At 46.3% G+C, this 18,074-nt stretch overlaps 5 protein-coding genes across 5 annotated transcripts; 3 read left to right on the forward strand and 2 right to left on the reverse strand.

Annotated features, from left to right (window-relative positions):
• Nucleotides 1-4,819: 4,819 nt before the first annotated feature.
• On the forward strand, nucleotides 4,820-6,980 carry LOC143266330 (uncharacterized). Its single transcript, XM_076541934.1, has 4 exons — nucleotides 4,820-5,011; nucleotides 5,090-5,152; nucleotides 5,230-5,294; nucleotides 5,376-6,980. The coding sequence occupies exons 1-4, from the start codon at nucleotides 4,851-4,853 to the stop codon at nucleotides 5,504-5,506; spliced, it is 420 nt and encodes a 139-aa protein (XP_076398049.1). The 5' UTR covers nucleotides 4,820-4,850; the 3' UTR covers nucleotides 5,507-6,980.
• LOC105664142 (uncharacterized) lies at nucleotides 6,093-8,437 on the forward strand. The gene is made up of 2 exons (XM_076541929.1): nucleotides 6,093-8,066; nucleotides 8,137-8,437. Exons 1-2 carry the CDS (start codon nucleotides 6,093-6,095, stop codon nucleotides 8,200-8,202), a joined length of 2,040 nt encoding a protein of 679 aa, XP_076398044.1. The 3' UTR covers nucleotides 8,203-8,437.
• Nucleotides 8,247-9,803, forward strand: LOC105664139 (uncharacterized). The gene has a single exon (XM_012297347.2). It carries the CDS (start codon nucleotides 8,247-8,249, stop codon nucleotides 9,801-9,803), a length of 1,557 nt encoding a protein of 518 aa, XP_012152737.2.
• A 3,126-nt stretch (nucleotides 9,804-12,929) lies between these two features.
• LOC143266327 (uncharacterized) lies at nucleotides 12,930-14,486 on the reverse strand. The gene has a single exon (XM_076541930.1). The coding sequence runs from the start codon at nucleotides 14,484-14,486 to the stop codon at nucleotides 12,930-12,932; it is 1,557 nt and encodes a 518-aa protein (XP_076398045.1).
• LOC143266328 (uncharacterized) lies at nucleotides 14,296-17,514 on the reverse strand. Its single transcript, XM_076541931.1, has 3 exons — nucleotides 17,439-17,514; nucleotides 14,667-17,357; nucleotides 14,296-14,596 (listed from the first exon to the last, which is right to left on the reverse strand). The coding sequence occupies exons 2-3, from the start codon at nucleotides 16,638-16,640 to the stop codon at nucleotides 14,531-14,533; spliced, it is 2,040 nt and encodes a 679-aa protein (XP_076398046.1). The 5' UTR covers nucleotides 16,641-17,357; nucleotides 17,439-17,514; the 3' UTR covers nucleotides 14,296-14,530.
• Between the last annotated feature and the right edge of the window lie 560 nt (nucleotides 17,515-18,074).

Genomic DNA, 18,074 nt, shown 5'->3' on the forward strand with positions numbered 1-18,074 from the left:
TGCCGCCTAATGCGAGCACTCTTCGTCGAGGTGCATAATCTGAGAATATGGCCCAAGGTTTCTCTCATTTCACCACATTTGCGACATGTCGTATCCATGTTTACATTATACCGACTTAAGGTGGTTCGGTTACCGGCAGTGTTAGTTCTTAACCTAATTGCGTCTGGAATGCGAGAGGACAACAGGATGTTGTGTTGCTTAAGCCAGATATTTGCAATTGGGTCATTTTTAAACTCTAGCACGCCTTGACCTTGGGCAGGGTCTTTAGCCCATTCGTGAATACGGCTCTTTTTTAGCTGCAGCTTGTAGCGCTCAACTTGCTCGATGGTAACGGGCCAGTTCAATCTTAGTGCTGCAGCATATTTTTTTAGGTGACGTTCCATAGATTCACGCTGCATCACTTCTTGCATAACTTCATCAGTAGTTGCCATTGCTTTTAACCCGTTACGCAAGGCGGCAATATAAACCTGTTTCTCCACTTCCTGAATACCCAGCCCACCAGACTTAATTGGTGTATATATGAAATTAGTGGTTGTGGACAGGCTGATGTGCAGTATGTTTTTAATTTGCGTGCGTATTGTAGTGTCGATCATTCTTAGCACGCCCTGACACGGAGGTTTCACGATCAGGCACTACATATACCGTGGAATTAGATATATGCGCAATAGCTCGATTTTTTGCAAGGGTTTAAGCGGAAGTTTGCGAACTCTTGCAAACAGATCTTCAAATGCTCTTAATTCGAAGCCGCTCAAGAGACCTTGCCAAGGACTTATTTTCGTGCCTAGGTATCTAAATGCTTCATCTGGCGCTACAAATCTAATCCTTTCACCTCCTATCGCCAATTCAGGGTCCCTGATATACCAGGTCTTATTGCCTGCCACGTACTCAAAGGCCGAGCATTTGCTTATCGACAATTTCATACTAATTGCATTCGCTGCTAATGTGGTGATATCATCAGCGAATACTAGACCGGATACTTTGGTTTGTCCTATTTCAATGCCTTCGGACTCTAACTCAATGTCTTCAAGTTCCGGTTCTATGCATAGTTTGAAAAGCAAGGGCGATAATGGGTCGCCTTGCTTGACGCCATTTCGACGGCAGCCTCGCCTTCACGCGCCTTGATTACGGTGGTACAATTTGTCTGCATTCCGCAAATATATCTGACAACCGCAGGTGGTACACCTTTTCGCCTAAGAGCGGACTCGATAGCGGTATAAAGAATGGTGTCGAAGGCTTTCTCGACATTGGCAACAAAACAAACCCCGCCGATTTGTTTGGCTGCCTCTAATGCTGCATTTAATGCAGTAACATTAGCATAACATCCATTGACCGGGGTGAAGCCCTTCTGACGCGGATGTTCTATAATAGAAGTCCTCAAACGGGTATCCAGTAGCCCGGAAAAAACTCTAGCTAGCATAGAGCTTATAGTTAAGGGACGCCAGTTTTTTATAACACGCTTATCTCTGTCGGGTTTTTGTATAAGTACAGTTCTATTTTTACGCCAATCCTCCGGATAGTAGTCTATTAATATCAATAGATTATAGTACGCGGCTAGTATTTCATTAATACCTGAGATACAAAGGTGTGATTTTTTTTTATTTTGTCTAAGCCAGGTGCCGAAGTGCTTGCTATTTTACTAATTTTTATTTTAACTTCGGTGTCAGTGAAATGTCTGAAGATAGCGCCAACTTCGATGGACGGCACTATCTGACTATTGATATTAACAGCTGGCCCTGGTTGCCCCCATAATTCGGTATAAAACTTTTCCACTTCCGCTTTCGGTGGAGGGAGGGCACGGTCAAATAGCGTGAGGTCATTACTAGCAACAATGTCTGCTAAACGTTTGGGACATTTTTCATAAAGACACTGACATTTTGCATACTGGAATTGACGTTCCCTTACTTTTTTGCTGAGTCTACTATTATTGCCTGCCTTACTGTTAGCATTTTTACGCCTCCTGTTATTACGTGGAACTGATTTAGAGCTATTTTTATCCTTTTTTTCTGTCTTGCATGTAAGAAGCTTGCTAACAATTTCCCTGACGATGCAATCAGCTTTTTCAGTTTGGTTTTCGTGAGCGTCAGCACATAATTTAATTTTGTTTGTAACGAAGGAGGGAATTCCACGCCCACCATGCCTGCAGGCCGCATGAATATAGGCGACCGGAACATCCTTTGGTAGGCGGAGCCACCTCCGTACAGCCGCTCTAACCTGAAGGTCGAGATGTCGGAGAACCTTCATAGTACAGCCAGACAGCACCAGACGGTGGTAGAATCTGGTAATTAAGAAGCAGCGCAAGATCTTAAGGCGCTGCTGAGGTTTCAGGGGTGCTCGCTAAATGCGGTCAAGCTCAGCCTCTAACGTCGGGCTACCCTTCTTCAAGCCCACCGGACTCAAATTGACGCCAAGGTACCGCCACTCATCGACGGGACCAAGCTGACGAACTGGGGCGCCACTCAGTAAGGCAAATTGAGGCTCGGTGATAACCTTCACCTTCTCATCACGCACAGATGGTACGATAGAAACAGCAACGCACTTAGATATATTGAACGCGAGCCCCTGCAACCCCGCTGCCCGCTCGACTGCGACCAATGCTGCCCTCATACCGGTCGCGGAGGATGCAACCAGGCACATGTCGTCCGCGAAAGCAACACCATTAATGAGGTGGTCCTGATCCATTGCGTGTCCCACTGTCCTCGGGATAGCGCGGAGCACCCTGTCGGCGACCAAAGAGAAAATGACAGTGCTTATTGGGTCGCCCTGCCGAACCCCTCTCCTAACAACTATGTTCCCAGACCGTTTACCCCGAACATCCAAGACGGTGGTAGACTTTTGGTAGGTGGTTTTCACATAATCCACCAGGGTTGCGGGCACACCAACCTCGGTCAGGGCCGATGTTATGGCCTCGTGGCTTACCGAGTCAAAGGCCTTAGACACGTTGAGAGACACCACGTGGAGTTCACGACGGTGACCCCGAGCATGACCAATGGCGGCTGCAAGTACGTTGACATTTTCTGCACAGCCATCGTCGAGACATCTCTGTCTCTCATCAATCAACCCGGCAGCTATCATACGCTTCGCCAGGATTTTGTGCAACTGGCGTACAGCAACCGAGGCGATGCTAATCGGTCTAAAGTCAGATGGCAGGGTGGCGTTTGCCGTCTTAGGAACAAAGACAGTCCTACCATTGTGGACGGTGCTCGGAAAAGATCCCATATAAAGGATCATATTATAAAGGAGGGTCCTAACAGTGACAGGGCACTTCCTCCATTCGGCAGGTGTTATGCCGTCTACACCTGCTGCCGAGCCCAAGGGAACATTGATGGAGTTGACCTCCAACACATGGATAGGCTCCGCCAGCTCACGTCGTTGCCGGTCTTCTGGCAAGGTGGGGTGCTGCAACACTGGAACCGACGGGTGGTTTAGAACCGGCTCTCAGTGCTCAACCATTGCTTCGAGGCTGGGTGGTGTGGCCTCAGCAACTCCATCTAAGACTTGGTGCACAGCCCTGCTCATGTTCTTCTTGAACAAGGTCTGCATGCTGGCATATTCCCTGCGCCTGGTCTTCTGGCGACTCGGGCGGGCATCAGCGTTAAAATCGGGAGGGGGGAAAATTTCTTTTCAAAATCTCGAAAAACTTTCAAAACGACCCCAATTTTTTTCTACGGCGTTCGAAAGAGCGGAAAAAATCGTACGAAATCCCCTCCTTCCGGAACCTCCTACGACAACTTCCGGATATACAGGGTCATTCACGAAAGGTGGTCCGCCGGTATAAACTCCGAAACTATTAGCTTTAGAGAAAAATGTTTCGAACAAGAGTTGTAGGGCTTCCGTTGCTGCATACTTTTGCACCGATTTCGTTTCTACAGGGTGTTTCAGAAAAGCGTTTCGTCGCGATATCCACGAAACTGTAGGTCTCACGGCAAAATGTATCCCACACAAGTTGAAGTGCTACCTATACAGAATACGAATCTGCACTCAGAACGTTTTATACAGGGTGACTCAAAAATAGTGGTCCTTGCGAATATCTCCGAAACTATTGACTTTAGAGAAAAATGTTTCAGACAAAAGTTGAAGGGTTTCAAAGACTGCACCAGCCCATATATTCGGCTTTGCTGCAGGATCAACATTTCACGGTATTTCAAGGTCGATTCTCTTTTTTTCAACACGTACACATATTTCCATGTTTCCATGGGGTGCACCACCGAAAACCTTACAACTTTTGTCCCAAACATTTTTCGCACAAATGTATACCTTAGGAGATATTCACAAAATTCTATATTTTTGAAACACCCGATACGCACTTTATCAAAATAGTGAAATATTATAACAAGTACTTACGGCAACATTAATGTATTAACAAAATGCATAATTTACGAAATGTTGAAAAAATTATATATTTTTGAAACATCCTGTATATATTACAGTACAATAATAGAAAATAATAACAACTATTTACGCCAAATGGAAAAAACTAACAACATGCATAATTATACAAATATTTGAAAAAATTTATATTTTTGAAACACCTTATATATATTACACTACAATAATCAAAAACAATAACAACTATTTACGTAAAGTGGGAAAAACTAACAAAATGCATAATTATAAAAAGATTTGAAAAATTTTGTACTTTTTCAAACACCCTATATATATAAAATAATAAATAAATTTTATAAATATTTATTTTATAGTTATTTTATAAATATTTATAAAATAATAAATCTAAAATAATAAAAGGACAAAATGATATCTACGGCAAGTGGAAAAACCTCACACTTTCAATATTCACGATACAATACATTTCCATGCGCCATCTAACCGAACGACTGAACCCTACATAGGCGATGACGCGCATCGTATTGTATTCATTTGCAGTTCTGCGCTCAGCCAGGCAACATCTCCCGTCTCCTGCTCGCAGTATCTACTTTCACCGACTTTCCGATTCGTCGATAACTGTCCTTTTCAGGACAAATACACCTTGCGTTTTACGTTTTCCCTTTACGTTGTAAGTAAACATATCACTCCAAACAATTTATATTTTTTATAAATAATATTTTTAACAATTTACATATATTTTTAACAGTCCAATTACCGCCAGAAAGGTTCTGTTGGGATCGTACATCTTTCCACTTCGCTTACGTTATAAGTACAGTACATCACTTAAAACTACATACATTTTCTACAAATTGTGCTTTTTTCATTAACGAATGTTATTTTTTATAGGACCCTGAGGAATTCACGACCACCAAGGTTTTCTTCAGGTCATCCCATCGTCTTTCCTTTTCAGCGTAAGTATATCTCATCACTTCAAACTATCTACATTTTGTAACAATTCTGTTTCTTTTACTAACTAATACAAATTTTTACAGGACCGTCAGGACTTCACGACCACCGAGGTTTCCTTCAGGTCATCCAACACTCTTTTCTTTTCAGCGTAAATATATCTCATCACTTAAAACTATATACATTTTGTAACAATTCTGTTTCTTTTACTAACTAATACAAATTTTTACAGGACCGTCAGGACTTCACGACCACCGAGGTTTCCTTCAGGTCATCCAACACTCTTTTCTTTTCAGCGTAAATATATCTCATCGCTTCAAACTATATACATTTTGTAACAATTCTGTTTGTTTTACTAACTAATACATATTTTTACAGGACCGTCAGGACTTCACGACCACCGACGTTTCCTTCAGGTCATCCAACTCTCCATCGTTTTCAACGTAAGTATATCTCATCAATTAAAATTACATACATCTTCTGATAATTCTGTTTCTTTCACTAACTAATCCGAATTTTTCCAGGACCGTGAGCAATTCACGATCATACAAATTTCGTTGACGTCAGCCGACTCTGCTTCGTTTTCAACGTGAGTATATCTCACCACTTTCAACTACATATATTTTTTAATAATTCTGTTTCTTTCCCCAACTAATAAACATTTTTACAGGATCGTCAGCAATTACCGCCCTTCTAACTAATCAACTCTGTCTTCCAATTTCATCGTAAGTATCAATTGTATCAATTGCAAATACACAGATTTTGTATTCATTCGCTTTCTTTCAGTGGATCGAATATTAATTATGGCCGATTCAGCACCGAATACCGCTCGCAGTGGTCGTCCAGCCAGAACACGTCGACGGGGTACGATTACTGGCAACAACGAACGCCGCCGTAATACAGACTCCCACTCCGAAAGACGCTCAGTGACAAATTTGTCAACGTCGGATTCCACATCTACCACTCACGTGCGTGATTCCATCGCGCCCTACGCCGTGCCATCGACCAGCACCGCAGCTAATCCACGTTCCGTCGGCCGACCAGCTACTTACGCAAATATAGGTCCAGATGGCGAAGTGCTACCCTATACTGGACGGCGATGTTTCGGTCCACAACGGTTACGACCAACTGAAGAGGACGAACAAGGCAGACGTACGCCCGCAGGTATCGACGAACGCCGGCGTCGATTGCAACGCGAGAAGAAGTATCGCTTGAATGAGCGCAAAGAAGTCGCCCGTCGTACCGGAGAAGCTACGGCCACGAGACTCTCCACGGAGACATGTTATTATAGCATTGGGCCGATGAATGCCATTTGTCCACATTGCATGGCCAAACACTTCCAGTCCGAGCGTACCGAGGCCGGACACTTTTCTTCCTGCTGCTCTAACGGAAAGGTCGCGTTTACCCTTCGGCCGATCCACCCGTATCTCCGTGAGGTCTTCGCTAATCCAGAACACTGCGACTTCAAATATTTCCAGGACAATAGCCGCTACATCAATTCTGCCTTTAGTTTCTGTTCGCTCGGTCTCAAAATTGATAACCCTCCGTCTGGCACATATTATCTGATCGGTAGAGGAGAAATATTCCATCGCATTGGCCCGTTACATCAGGAGGATAGTTCCCGCACTAATGCAAACATGCCGTATGGCTCAGCCTACTTTTGCAACATAGAAACGGCCACAAGACTGCGCTACGAGGCCACGAAATTAAGTCCTCGAATCTTAGATAATATTAGTATGATCATGCGAGAGAACTTGGCCCTTGCTCAGCAATTTCTCCACGCGTACGAGAAGGAGCAAGAGCTCATTCGACAAAATCAACCGCGGCCTACAGTCCACATACAACTTTTGCCTGGCCCTGCTGGCGCCGGTATTCACGTCGGGCGTACCAACCTGCCGACTACACGCGACGATGTAGCGGTATTATACGGTGACCACGGTGGTCTTCCTCGCCAACACCACCAGCTGATCATCCAAAATCGTGCCATGCCGAACACAGAACCTCTACAGATCGTCAAGATTACGAATCCCCTTCTTGATGCCATGTTATATCCTTTGCTGGATCCGTACTCGGTAATTGGATGGCACACCGGTATCCGTCACACTGTGGGAACTGATAACCGGAAATACGTCACCCTTCGCGAGCATGCAGCTCATCAAATGGCCATCCGCGACGACCAAGAGTATTTGCAGGACTGTGGGAAATTATTTCAGCAGTGGTTGGTCGACAAAGCTCTACGAGTTGAAGAAGACAAACTGCAATGGCTGCAACAGAATCAGAGTGTTCTACGTCGTGATTCATTGCAGAATATCGGCGATTTCAATAATCACGATCAAAGGACCAGCGTGACGAACAATCCTGACACCAGTGTTCCAGTATTGCTGCCAGCCTCATTCATCGGCGGTCCACGACATGCAATGAATACCATGCATGACATGCTGGCCATGTCTATGCAGCTTGGTGCTGCGACATTCTTTATCACCTTCACGGCAAATCCTGCTTGGCCCGAGATCGAGGCCAGTATTAATCATGGAAACCGGCGAGACTTAAGGCCAGATATCGGGAATCGCGTTTTCCATTCAAAACAACAGCGGTTCAAAGATTTAATTACCAAAGATGCATTCTTCGGTAAATGCCGGTACTACGGCTATTCCGTAGAAATGCAAAAGCGACAAATACCCCACTCGCACTGGATAGTCGCTGTTGAACCGCCGTATAATTCGAGAGATCCCGAATACATCGATCGCGTTATATGCGCAGAAATTCCGGACCCGGAGGTAGACCCCGAATTATACGATATAGTTTGTACAAATTACCTACATCTGTGTACTGAAATCTGTTCGTCAGACGGCGGGATTACATGCAAGAAGAATTTCCCCAAGGCCTTCCAGCAACATACACAGGTGCAGTTGAACGGATATCCGCTATACCGTCGGCGAGACAACGGCCGGCACGTTATGAAGAAGCGCGGTCAAATAACGGTTCGTTTGGATAATCGGCATGTGGTACCATACAACCCATACCTAGCGAAGATGTTCGGCTGTCACATCAATGTGGAACACCTTTCCGGTGTACGTGTAATTAAATATATCTTTAATTATATTAATAAAGGCCACGACGTAGCGCATATTGCCGAAATTATTACCTCCGAACCGGGTAACGAAATAAGGAGGTACCGTACAATGCGATACCTTGGTTCGTCCGAGGCTCACTGGCGCCTAATGAAGTATAATCTATACGGCCTCTCTCATACCGTAGAGCGCCTAACGGTACACACGAGGAACGACCGTACGGTATACTTCGCGGACGGGCAAGCAGGTCATGCGGCAAACACGGCAGCTAACCGTGACACGCAACTGACGGCGTTCTTTAAATTAAACGCTATAAATCCGGTCGCTCGCGAGTATTTATACCGGGATATCCCCCAGAACTTCGTATGGAGCAGCCAGGCAAAAAAGTGGACCGCCGGAGTTCGACAATCGAACCGAATTGGTAGAATATTCCAAGTCCCACCGAATAACCCGGAATTGGCTGCAACTCGGATTTTGCTCCATCATGTTAAGGGTCCGCGCAACTGGGACGAACTCTTTTCCTACGAAGGTAGAGTGTACGCCTCCGCTCAAGAAGCACGCCACGCACGCGGACTGATCGATAGTGGTACTGCCTTCCAGGAGACCTTAGACGAAGCCGCGCAATGCCAACATCCGCGGGCTTTTCGTGTCCTCTTCGGACAACTACTTGTCCTGACCCGTCCACCCAACGGCGCTTCAATGTGGGAACAGCACAAAGAGGAACTTACGCATGACCTCATCCGTATCTATGGCACCGACGACAGTCTTCGTTTCGCGCATGGTCTACGTGACATAAGATTGATCGCAGAGGCTAATATGGTTGACTGGACCAATTTAAACTTCCCGAAACCACCGGCTACCGCTCTCCGTCAAATTGCTCCATTCGATGAGTATGTCGTGCCTAATGAGGAATATGTTAGTCGGCTAAATACGGGGCACCTCACAGCGTATAATGCTATTTTAGACACTCTAAGTTCGTCGTATACAGGCCCTACCTGTTTCTTTCTGGATGGTCCAGGTGGCACTGGCAAAACGTTTATATACAAGGCCCTCATACAACACTTCAGAAATAATGGACACGTCGTCATCCCATCCGCGTGGACCGGAATAGCGGCCCTTCTATTGCCTGGCGGCCGTACCTCCCATTACTTCTTCAAACTACCGGTTCCCCTCACCGAACATTCTAATTGCAACGTAAGCCGTGCCAGTGCCGCAGGCCAACGTTTGATGGCTGCAAGACTCATTATTATGGACGAGGCGTCCATGTGCGAACGGCGGGCTCTTACGGCGATGGATCGCATACTCAAAGATTTGACAGGAAACTCCGAGAGGCCCTTCGGTGGCAAAATCATTTTGCTGGGCGGTGATTTCAGACAATGCGCTCCCATAATTCCTAATGCTCCTGCTGGCTCGAACATCGCCGAGTCCATACGTAGTAAGTAGTCCTCTATGGCCGCATTTCAAAATTATCCACCTTACGCAGAACATGCGAATTGGACCCGGCCAACAAGATTTCGCCGACTACCTGCTGACTATCGGCAATGGATCAGCAAACGTCCCCGACACAGACATCACGAGTATTCCGGCTGATTTATTATTCCACGGTTCCCCGCAGGATCTCATTCACTGGGTATATGACAATAACCTTGCTCAGCCAAACCCGGACCATGCTTTACTCTGCCCACGTAACGACCACTGCGATTACGTTAATAATCTTATATTAGATTCTCTGGAAGGAGACTAGCGAATTTACTTTTCTGATGATAAATTAATCGATCCATCAGCCGAAGCGATTGTAGATTACCCCATCGAACTGCTCAATCACGTCGAAGTGGCTGGCCTACCTCCACATAAACTTCGCCTCCGAGTCGGCACCATTGTCATTCTGATTCGCAATATGTCTCCGGCCGACGGTTTAGTGAACGGAACTCGCCTACGCGTAACTTCTCTCGGCACTCGCATATTCCGCGCTCAAATAATCACAGGCACTCACATTGGCCAAGATGCTATAATTTCTCGCGTCAAACTGACACCAAGCGACACCACATTGGGCGTCGCTTTCAGCCGCGAACAATTCCCCGTTAAGGTCGCTTTCGCCATGACCGTCAATAAATCGCAAGGCCAAACTCTTCAGCGCGTCGGTATATACTTGAAAGATAGTGTCTTTGATCACGGTCAGCTGTACGTTGCCATGAGTCGCGTCACCTCACGCTCTCAACTGCGTATCCTCATCGGCCACGGAGTATATCCCACACATCCGGACCCATCTCACACGAAAAATATCGTATACAATCAATTGCTACTTGACGAGTAAATCGACAAATAGAACATGGCATTACATTTCCACACATCATTCTTTCAAATTCTGGACCACATCATCTCCGCTGACCGTGACCGAGACGAGCCATCAAATACTTCAGGTTACGAACACAACCATCACAAATACTGTAACACTACTGCTACACCCATTCACGCCACGGCCCTATGTACCAACAGTACTGCAAGTCTTCCATTAAAATATATCAATATCTCCAATTCCACATTAACCAGTGACTCCATGGGCCACTAGTAACTATGACTCTCTTAAGCGTAAATCGTTCCGGGTTTCTCCTCCGGTTCGCCGGGGAAAAACTCTGTCGCTTTCGTGAGTCGTAGTTGCAGGGACGGTGAAGCGTAACACAGACCTCTCGTAAGGTCCACCAGCGTATCCCGTTCAAGTGGCACGACCTACCTCCTTGTGGTATCTGCCGGTAACGTGACTGGTTTGCTGTTTGGGTGACTTCCGTCGCCATCGCAGTCGCGGACGGCCCTGCTCCACGGTGCGTTCGCATGTGGTTGGCTAAACCGCGAGAGTTGTTAAACTCGCGTACTGGCTGGCAAATTGGGCACTGGACACGTGGTGGTATCGTGCCAGGTAACTGCGCGGGGTGGGGACGGCCGCGCACTGACCCCCCAGATGAAACCGGACCGGTCGTCCGAAACCTCGACCGGCGACTGGGGCCTTGCCCCATATTATTTTCTATTTCCATGTCATCGCGTGCCAGTTTCGATACCGACTGCTAGGGTGCAAACCTGACAACCGGGTGGGGCTCTTAACCCCTGTGCCTCCGACTTTAATTGGGGACGCCTAAAAACGCGAAAGCCGGCCGGCCACTTGTGTGGACTGCACACTTTAGGGACCCAGGTCGCCGCACGCTGTTTAGCCGTGACTGGGACTGCGATGGCGACGGAAGTCACCCAAACAGCAAACCAGTCACGTTACCGGCAGATACCACAAGGAGGTAGGTCGTGCCACTTGAACGGGATACGCTGGTGCACCTTACGAGAGGTCTGTGTTACGCTTCACCGTCCCTGCAACTACGACTCACGAAAGCGACAGAGTTTTTCCCCGGCGAACCGGAGGAGAAACCCGGAACGATTTACGCTTAAGAGAGTCATAGTTACTAGTGGCCCATGGAGTCACTGGTTAATGTGGAATTGGAGATATTGATATATTTTAATGGAAGACTTGCAGTACTGTTGGTACATAGGGCCGTGGCGTGAATGGGTGTAGCAGTAGTGTTACAGTATTTGTGATGGTTGTGTTCGTAACCTGAAGTATTTGATGGCTCGTCTCGGTCACGGTCAGCGGAGATGATGTGGTCCAGAATTTGAAAGAATGATGTGTGGAAATGTAATGCCATGTTCTATTTGTCGATTTACTCGTCAAGTAGCAATTGATTGTATACGATATTTTTCGTGTGAGATGGGTCCGGATGTGTGGGATATACTCCGTGGCCGATGAGGATACGCAGTTGAGAGCGTGAGGTGACGCGACTCATGGCAACGTACAGCTGACCGTGATCAAAGACACTATCTTTCAAGTATATACCGACGCGCTGAAGAGTTTGGCCTTGCGATTTATTGACGGTCATGGCGAAAGCGACCTTAACGGGGAATTGTTCGCGGCTGAAAGCGACGCCCAATGTGGTGTCGCTTGGTGTCAGTTTGACGCGAGAAATTATAGCATCTTGGCCAATGTGAGTGCCTGTGATTATTTGAGCGCGGAATATGCGAGTGCCGAGAGAAGTTACGCGTAGGCGAGTTCCGTTCACTAAACCGTCGGCCGGAGACATATTGCGAATCAGAATGACAATGGTGCCGACTCGGAGGCGAAGTTTATGTGGAGGTAGGCCAGCCACTTCGACGTGATTGAGCAGTTCGATGGGGTAATCTACAATCGCTTCGGCTGATGGATCGATTAATTTATCATCAGAAAAGTAAATTCGCTAGTCTCCTTCCAGAGAATCTAATATAAGATTATTAACGTAATCGCAGTGGTCGTTACGTGGGCAGAGTAAAGCATGGTCCGGGTTTGGCTGAGCAAGGTTATTGTCATATACCCAGTGAATGAGATCCTGCGGGGAACCGTGGAATAATAAATCAGCCGGAATACTCGTGATGTCTGTGTCGGGGACGTTTGCTGATCCATTGCCGATAGTCAGCAGGTAGTCGGCGAAATCTTGTTGGCCGGGTCCAATTCGCATGTTCTGCGTAAGGTGGATAATTTTGAAATGCGGCCATAGAGGACTACTTACTACGTATGGACTCGGCGATGTTCGAGCCAGCAGGAGCATTAGGAATTATGGGAGCGCATTGTCTGAAATCACCGCCCAGCAAAATGATTTTGCCACCGAAGGGCCTCTCGGAGTTTCCTGTCAAATCTTTGAGTATGCGATCCATCGCCGTAAGAGCCCGCCGTTCGCACATGGACGCCTCGTCCATAATAATGAGTCTTGCAGCCATCAAACGTTGGCCTGCGGCACTGGCACGGCTTACGTTGCAATTAGAATGTTCGGTGAGGGGAACCGGTAGTTTGAAGAAGTAATGGGAGGTACGGCCGCCAGGCAATAGAAGGGCCGCTATTCCGGTCCACGCGGATGGGATGACGACGTGTCCATTATTTCTGAAGTGTTGTATGAGGGCCTTGTATATAAACGTTTTGCCAGTGCCACCTGGACCATCCAGAAAGAAACAGGTAGGGCCTGTATACGACGAACTTAGAGTGTCTAAAATAGCATTATACGCTGTGAGGTGCCCCGTATTTAGCCGACTAACATATTCCTCATTAGGCACGACATACTCATCGAATGGAGCAATTTGACGGAGAGCGGTAGCCGGTGGTTCCGGGAAGTTTAAATTGGTCCAGTCAACCATATTAGCCTCTGCGATCAATCTTATGTCACGTAGACCATGCGCGAAACGAAGACTGTCGTCGGTGCCATAGATACGGATGAGGTCATGCGTAAGTTCCTCTTTGTGCTGTTCCCACATTGAAGCGCCGTTGGGTGGACGGGTCAGGACAAGTAGTTGTCCGAAGAGGACACGAAAAGCCCGCGGATGTTGGCATTGCGCGGCTTCGTCTAAGGTCTCCTGGAAGGCAGTACCACTATCGATCAGTCCGCGTGCGTGGCGTGCTTCTTGAGCGGAGGCGTACACTCTACCTTCGTAGGAAAAGAGTTCGTCCCAGTTGCGCGGACCCTTAACATGATGGAGCAAAATCCGAGTTGCAGCCAATTCCGGGTTATTCGGTGGGACTTGGAATATTCTACCAATTCGGTTCGATTGTCGAACTCCGGCGGTCCACTTTTTTGCCTGGCTGCTCCATACGAAGTTCTGGGGGATATCCCGGTATAAATACTCGCGAGCGACCGGATTTATAGCGTTTAATTTAAAGAACGCCGTCAGTTGCGTGTCACGGTTAGCTGCCGTGTTTGCCGCATGACCTGCTTGCCCGTCCGCGAAGTATACCGTACGGTCGTTCCTCGTGTGTACCGTTAGGCGCTCTACGGTATGAGAGAGGCCGTATAGATTATACTTCATTAGGCGCCAGTGAGCCTCGGACGAACCAAGGTATCGCATTGTACGGTACCTCCTTATTTCGTTACCCGGTTCGGAGGTAATAATTTCGGCAATATGCGCTACGTCGTGGCCTTTATTAATATAATTAAAGATATATTTAATTACACGTACACCGGAAAGGTGTTCCACATTGATGTGACAGCCGAACATCTTCGCTAGGTATGGGTTGTATGGTACCACATGCCGATTATCCAAACGAACCGTTATTTGACCGCGCTTCTTCATAACGTGCCGGCCGTTGTCTCGCCGACGGTATAGCGGATATCCGTTCAACTGCACCTGTGTATGTTGCTGGAAGGCCTTGGGGAAATTCTTCTTGCATGTAATCCCGCCGTCTGACGAACAGATTTCAGTACACAGATGTAGGTAATTTGTACAAACTATATCGTATAATTCGGGGTCTACCTCCGGGTCCGGAATTTCTGCGCATATAACGCGATCGATGTATTCGGGATCTCTCGAATTATACGGCGGTTCAACAGCGACTATCCAGTGCGAGTGGGGTATTTGTCGCTTTTGCATTTCTACGGAATAGCCGTAGTACCGGCATTTACCGAAGAATGCATCTTTGGTAATTAAATCTTTGAACCGCTGTTGTTTTGAATGGAAAACGCGATTCCCGATATCTGGCCTTAAGTCTCGCCGGTTTCCATGATTAATACTGGCCTCGATCTCGGGCCAAGCAGGATTTGCCGTGAAGGTGATAAAGAATGTCGCAGCACCAAGCTGCATAGACATGGCCAGCATGTCATGCATGGTATTCATTGCATGTCGTGGACCGCCGATGAATGAGGCTGGCAGCAATACTGGAACACTGGTGTCAGGATTGTTCGTCACGCTGGTCCTTTGATCGTGATTATTGAAATCGCCGATATTCTGCAATGAATCACGACGTAGAACACTCTGATTCTGTTGCAGCCATTGCAGTTTGTCTTCTTCAACTCGTAGAGCTTTGTCGACCAACCACTGCTGAAATAATTTCCCACAGTCCTGCAAATACTCTTGGTCGTCGCGGATGGCCATTTGATGAGCTGCATGCTCGCGAAGGGTGACGTATTTCCGGTTATCAGTTCCCACAGTGTGACGGATACCGGTGTGCCATCCAATTACCGAGTACGGATCCAGCAAAGGATATAACATGGCATCAAGAAGGGGATTCGTAATCTTGACGATCTGTAGAGGTTCTGTGTTCGGCATGGCACGATTTTGGATGATCAGCTGGTGGTGTTGGCGAGGAAGACCACCGTGGTCACCGTATAATACCGCTACATCGTCGCGTGTAGTCGGCAGGTTGGTACGCCCGACGTGAATACCGGCGCCAGCAGGGCCAGGCAAAAGTTGTATGTGGACTGTAGGCCGCGGTTGATTTTGTCGAATGAGCTCTTGCTCCTTCTCGTACGCGTGGAGAAATTGCTGAGCAAGGGCCAAGTTCTCTCGCATGATCATACTAATATTATCTAAGATTCGAGGACTTAATTTCGTGGCCTCGTAGCGCAGTCTTGTGGCCGTTTCTATGTTGCAAAAGTAGGCTGAGCCATACGGCATGTTTGCATTAGTGCGGGAACTATCCTCCTGATGTAACGGGCCAATGCGATGGAATATTTCTCCTCTACCGATCAGATAATATGTGCCAGACGGAGGGTTATCAATTTTGAGACCGAGCGAACAGAAACTAAAGGCAGAATTGATGTAGCGGCTATTGTCCTGGAAATATTTGAAGTCGCAGTGTTCTGGATTAGCGAAGACCTCACGGAGATACGGGTGGATCGGCCGAAGGGTAAACGCGACCTTTCCGTTAGAGCAGCAGGAAGAAAAGTGTCCGGCCTCGGTACGCTCGGACTGGAAGTGTTTGGCCATGCAATGTGGACAAATGGCATTCATCGGCCCAATGCTATAATAACATGTCTCCGTGGAGAGTCTCGTGGCCGTAGCTTCTCCGGTACGACGGGCGACTTCTTTGCGCTCATTCAAGCGATACTTCTTCTCGCGTTGCAATCGACGCCGGCGTTCGTCGATACCTGCGGGCGTACGTCTGCCTTGTTCGTCCTCTTCAGTTGGTCGTAACCGTTGTGGACCGAAACATCGCCGTCCAGTATAGGGTAGCACTTCGCCATCTGGACCTATATTTGCGTAAGTAGCTGGTCGGCCGACGGAACGTGGATTAGCTGCGGTGCTGGTCGATGGCACGGCGTAGGGCGCGATGGAATCACGCACGTGAGTGGTAGATGTGGAATCCGACGTTGACAAATTTGTCACTGAGCGTCTTTCGGAGTGGGAGTCTGTATTACGGCGGCGTTCGTTGTTGCCAGTAATCGTACCCCGTCGACGTGTTCTGGCTGGACGACCACTGCGAGCGGTATTCGGTGCTGAATCGGCCATAATTAATATTCGATCCACTGAAAGAAAGCGAATGAATACAAAATCTGTGTATTTGCAATTGATACAATTGATACTTACGATGAAATTGGAAGACAGAGTTGATTAGTTAGAAGGGCGGTAATTGCTGACGATCCTGTAAAAATGTTTATTAGTTGGGGAAAGAAACAGAATTATTAAAAAATATATGTAGTTGAAAGTGGTGAGATATACTCACGTTGAAAACGAAGCAGAGTCGGCTGACGTCAACGAAATTTGTATGATCGTGAATTGCTCACGGTCCTGGAAAAATTCGGATTAGTTAGTGAAAGAAACAGAATTATCAGAAGATGTATGTAATTTTAATTGATGAGATATACTTACGTTGAAAACGATGGAGAGTTGGATGACCTGAAGGAAACGTCGGTGGTCGTGAAGTCCTGACGGTCCTGTAAAAATATGTATTAGTTAGTAAAACAAACAGAATTGTTACAAAATGTATATAGTTTGAAGCGATGAGATATATTTACGCTGAAAAGAAAAGAGTGTTGGATGACCTGAAGGAAACCTCGGTGGTCGTGAAGTCCTGACGGTCCTGTAAAAATTTGTATTAGTTAGTAAAAGAAACAGAATTGTTACAAAATGTATATAGTTTTAAGTGATGAGATATATTTACGCTGAAAAGAAAAGAGTGTTGGATGACCTGAAGGAAACCTCGGTGGTCGTGAAGTCCTGACGGTCCTGTAAAAATTTGTATTAGTTAGTAAAAGAAACAGAATTGTTACAAAATGTAGATAGTTTGAAGTGATGAGATATACTTACGCTGAAAAGGAAAGACGATGGGATGACCTGAAGAAAACCTTGGTGGTCGTGAATTCCTCAGGGTCCTATAAAAAATAACATTCGTTAATGAAAAAAGCACAATTTGTAGAAAATGTATGGTTTTAAGTGATGTACTGTACTTATAACGTAAGCGAAGTGGAAAGATGTACGATCCCAACAGAACCTTTCTGGCGGTAATTGGACTGTTAAAAATATATGTAAATTGTTAAAAATATTATTTATAAAAAATATAAATTGTTTGGAGTGATATGTTTACTTACAACGTAAAGGGAAAACGTAAAACGCAAGGTGTATTTGTCCTGAAAAGGACAGTTATCGACGAATCGGAAAGTCGGTGAAAGTAGATACTGCGAGCAGGAGACGAGAGATGTTGCCTGGCTGAGCGCAGAACTGCAAATGAATACAATACGATGCGCGTCATCGCCTATGTAGGGTTCAGTCGTTCGGTTAGATGGCGCATGGAAATGTATTGTATCGTGAATATTGAAAGTGTGAGGTTTTTCCACTTGCCGTAGATATCATTTTGTCCTTTTATTATTTTAGATTTATTATTTTATAAATATTTATAAAATAACTATAAAATAAATATTTATAAAATTTATTTATTATTTTATA

This window comes from Megachile rotundata, unplaced genomic scaffold (genome assembly GCF_050947335.1).
Source record: "Megachile rotundata isolate GNS110a unplaced genomic scaffold, iyMegRotu1 scaffold0240, whole genome shotgun sequence".
Taxonomy (NCBI): Eukaryota; Metazoa; Arthropoda; class Insecta; order Hymenoptera; family Megachilidae; genus Megachile; species Megachile rotundata.

Excerpts from the sequence above, each read along its gene's own strand:
- LOC143266327 (XM_076541930.1), bottom strand. The coding sequence starts at position 14,486 with ATGAAGAAGCGCGGTCAAATAACGGTTCGTTTGGATAATCGGCATGTG.
- LOC105664142 (XM_076541929.1), top strand. The coding sequence starts at position 6,093 with ATGGCCGATTCAGCACCGAATACCGCTCGCAGTGGTCGTCCAGCCAGA. Across the intron at positions 8,067-8,136 it reads CAGAAATTCCGGACCCGGAG|ACGGCGGGATTACATGCAAG; the intron begins GTAGACCCCGAA and ends TCTGTTCGTCAG.
- LOC105664139 (XM_012297347.2), top strand. The coding sequence starts at position 8,247 with ATGAAGAAGCGCGGTCAAATAACGGTTCGTTTGGATAATCGGCATGTG.
- LOC143266328 (XM_076541931.1), bottom strand. The coding sequence starts at position 16,640 with ATGGCCGATTCAGCACCGAATACCGCTCGCAGTGGTCGTCCAGCCAGA. Across the intron at positions 14,597-14,666 it reads CAGAAATTCCGGACCCGGAG|ACGGCGGGATTACATGCAAG; the intron begins GTAGACCCCGAA and ends TCTGTTCGTCAG.
- LOC143266330 (XM_076541934.1), top strand. The coding sequence starts at position 4,851 with ATGACGCGCATCGTATTGTATTCATTTGCAGTTCTGCGCTCAGCCAGG. Across the intron at positions 5,153-5,229 it reads CCACTTCGCTTACGTTATAA|GACCCTGAGGAATTCACGAC; the intron begins GTACAGTACATC and ends TATTTTTTATAG. Across the intron at positions 5,295-5,375 it reads CATCGTCTTTCCTTTTCAGC|GACCGTCAGGACTTCACGAC; the intron begins GTAAGTATATCT and ends AAATTTTTACAG.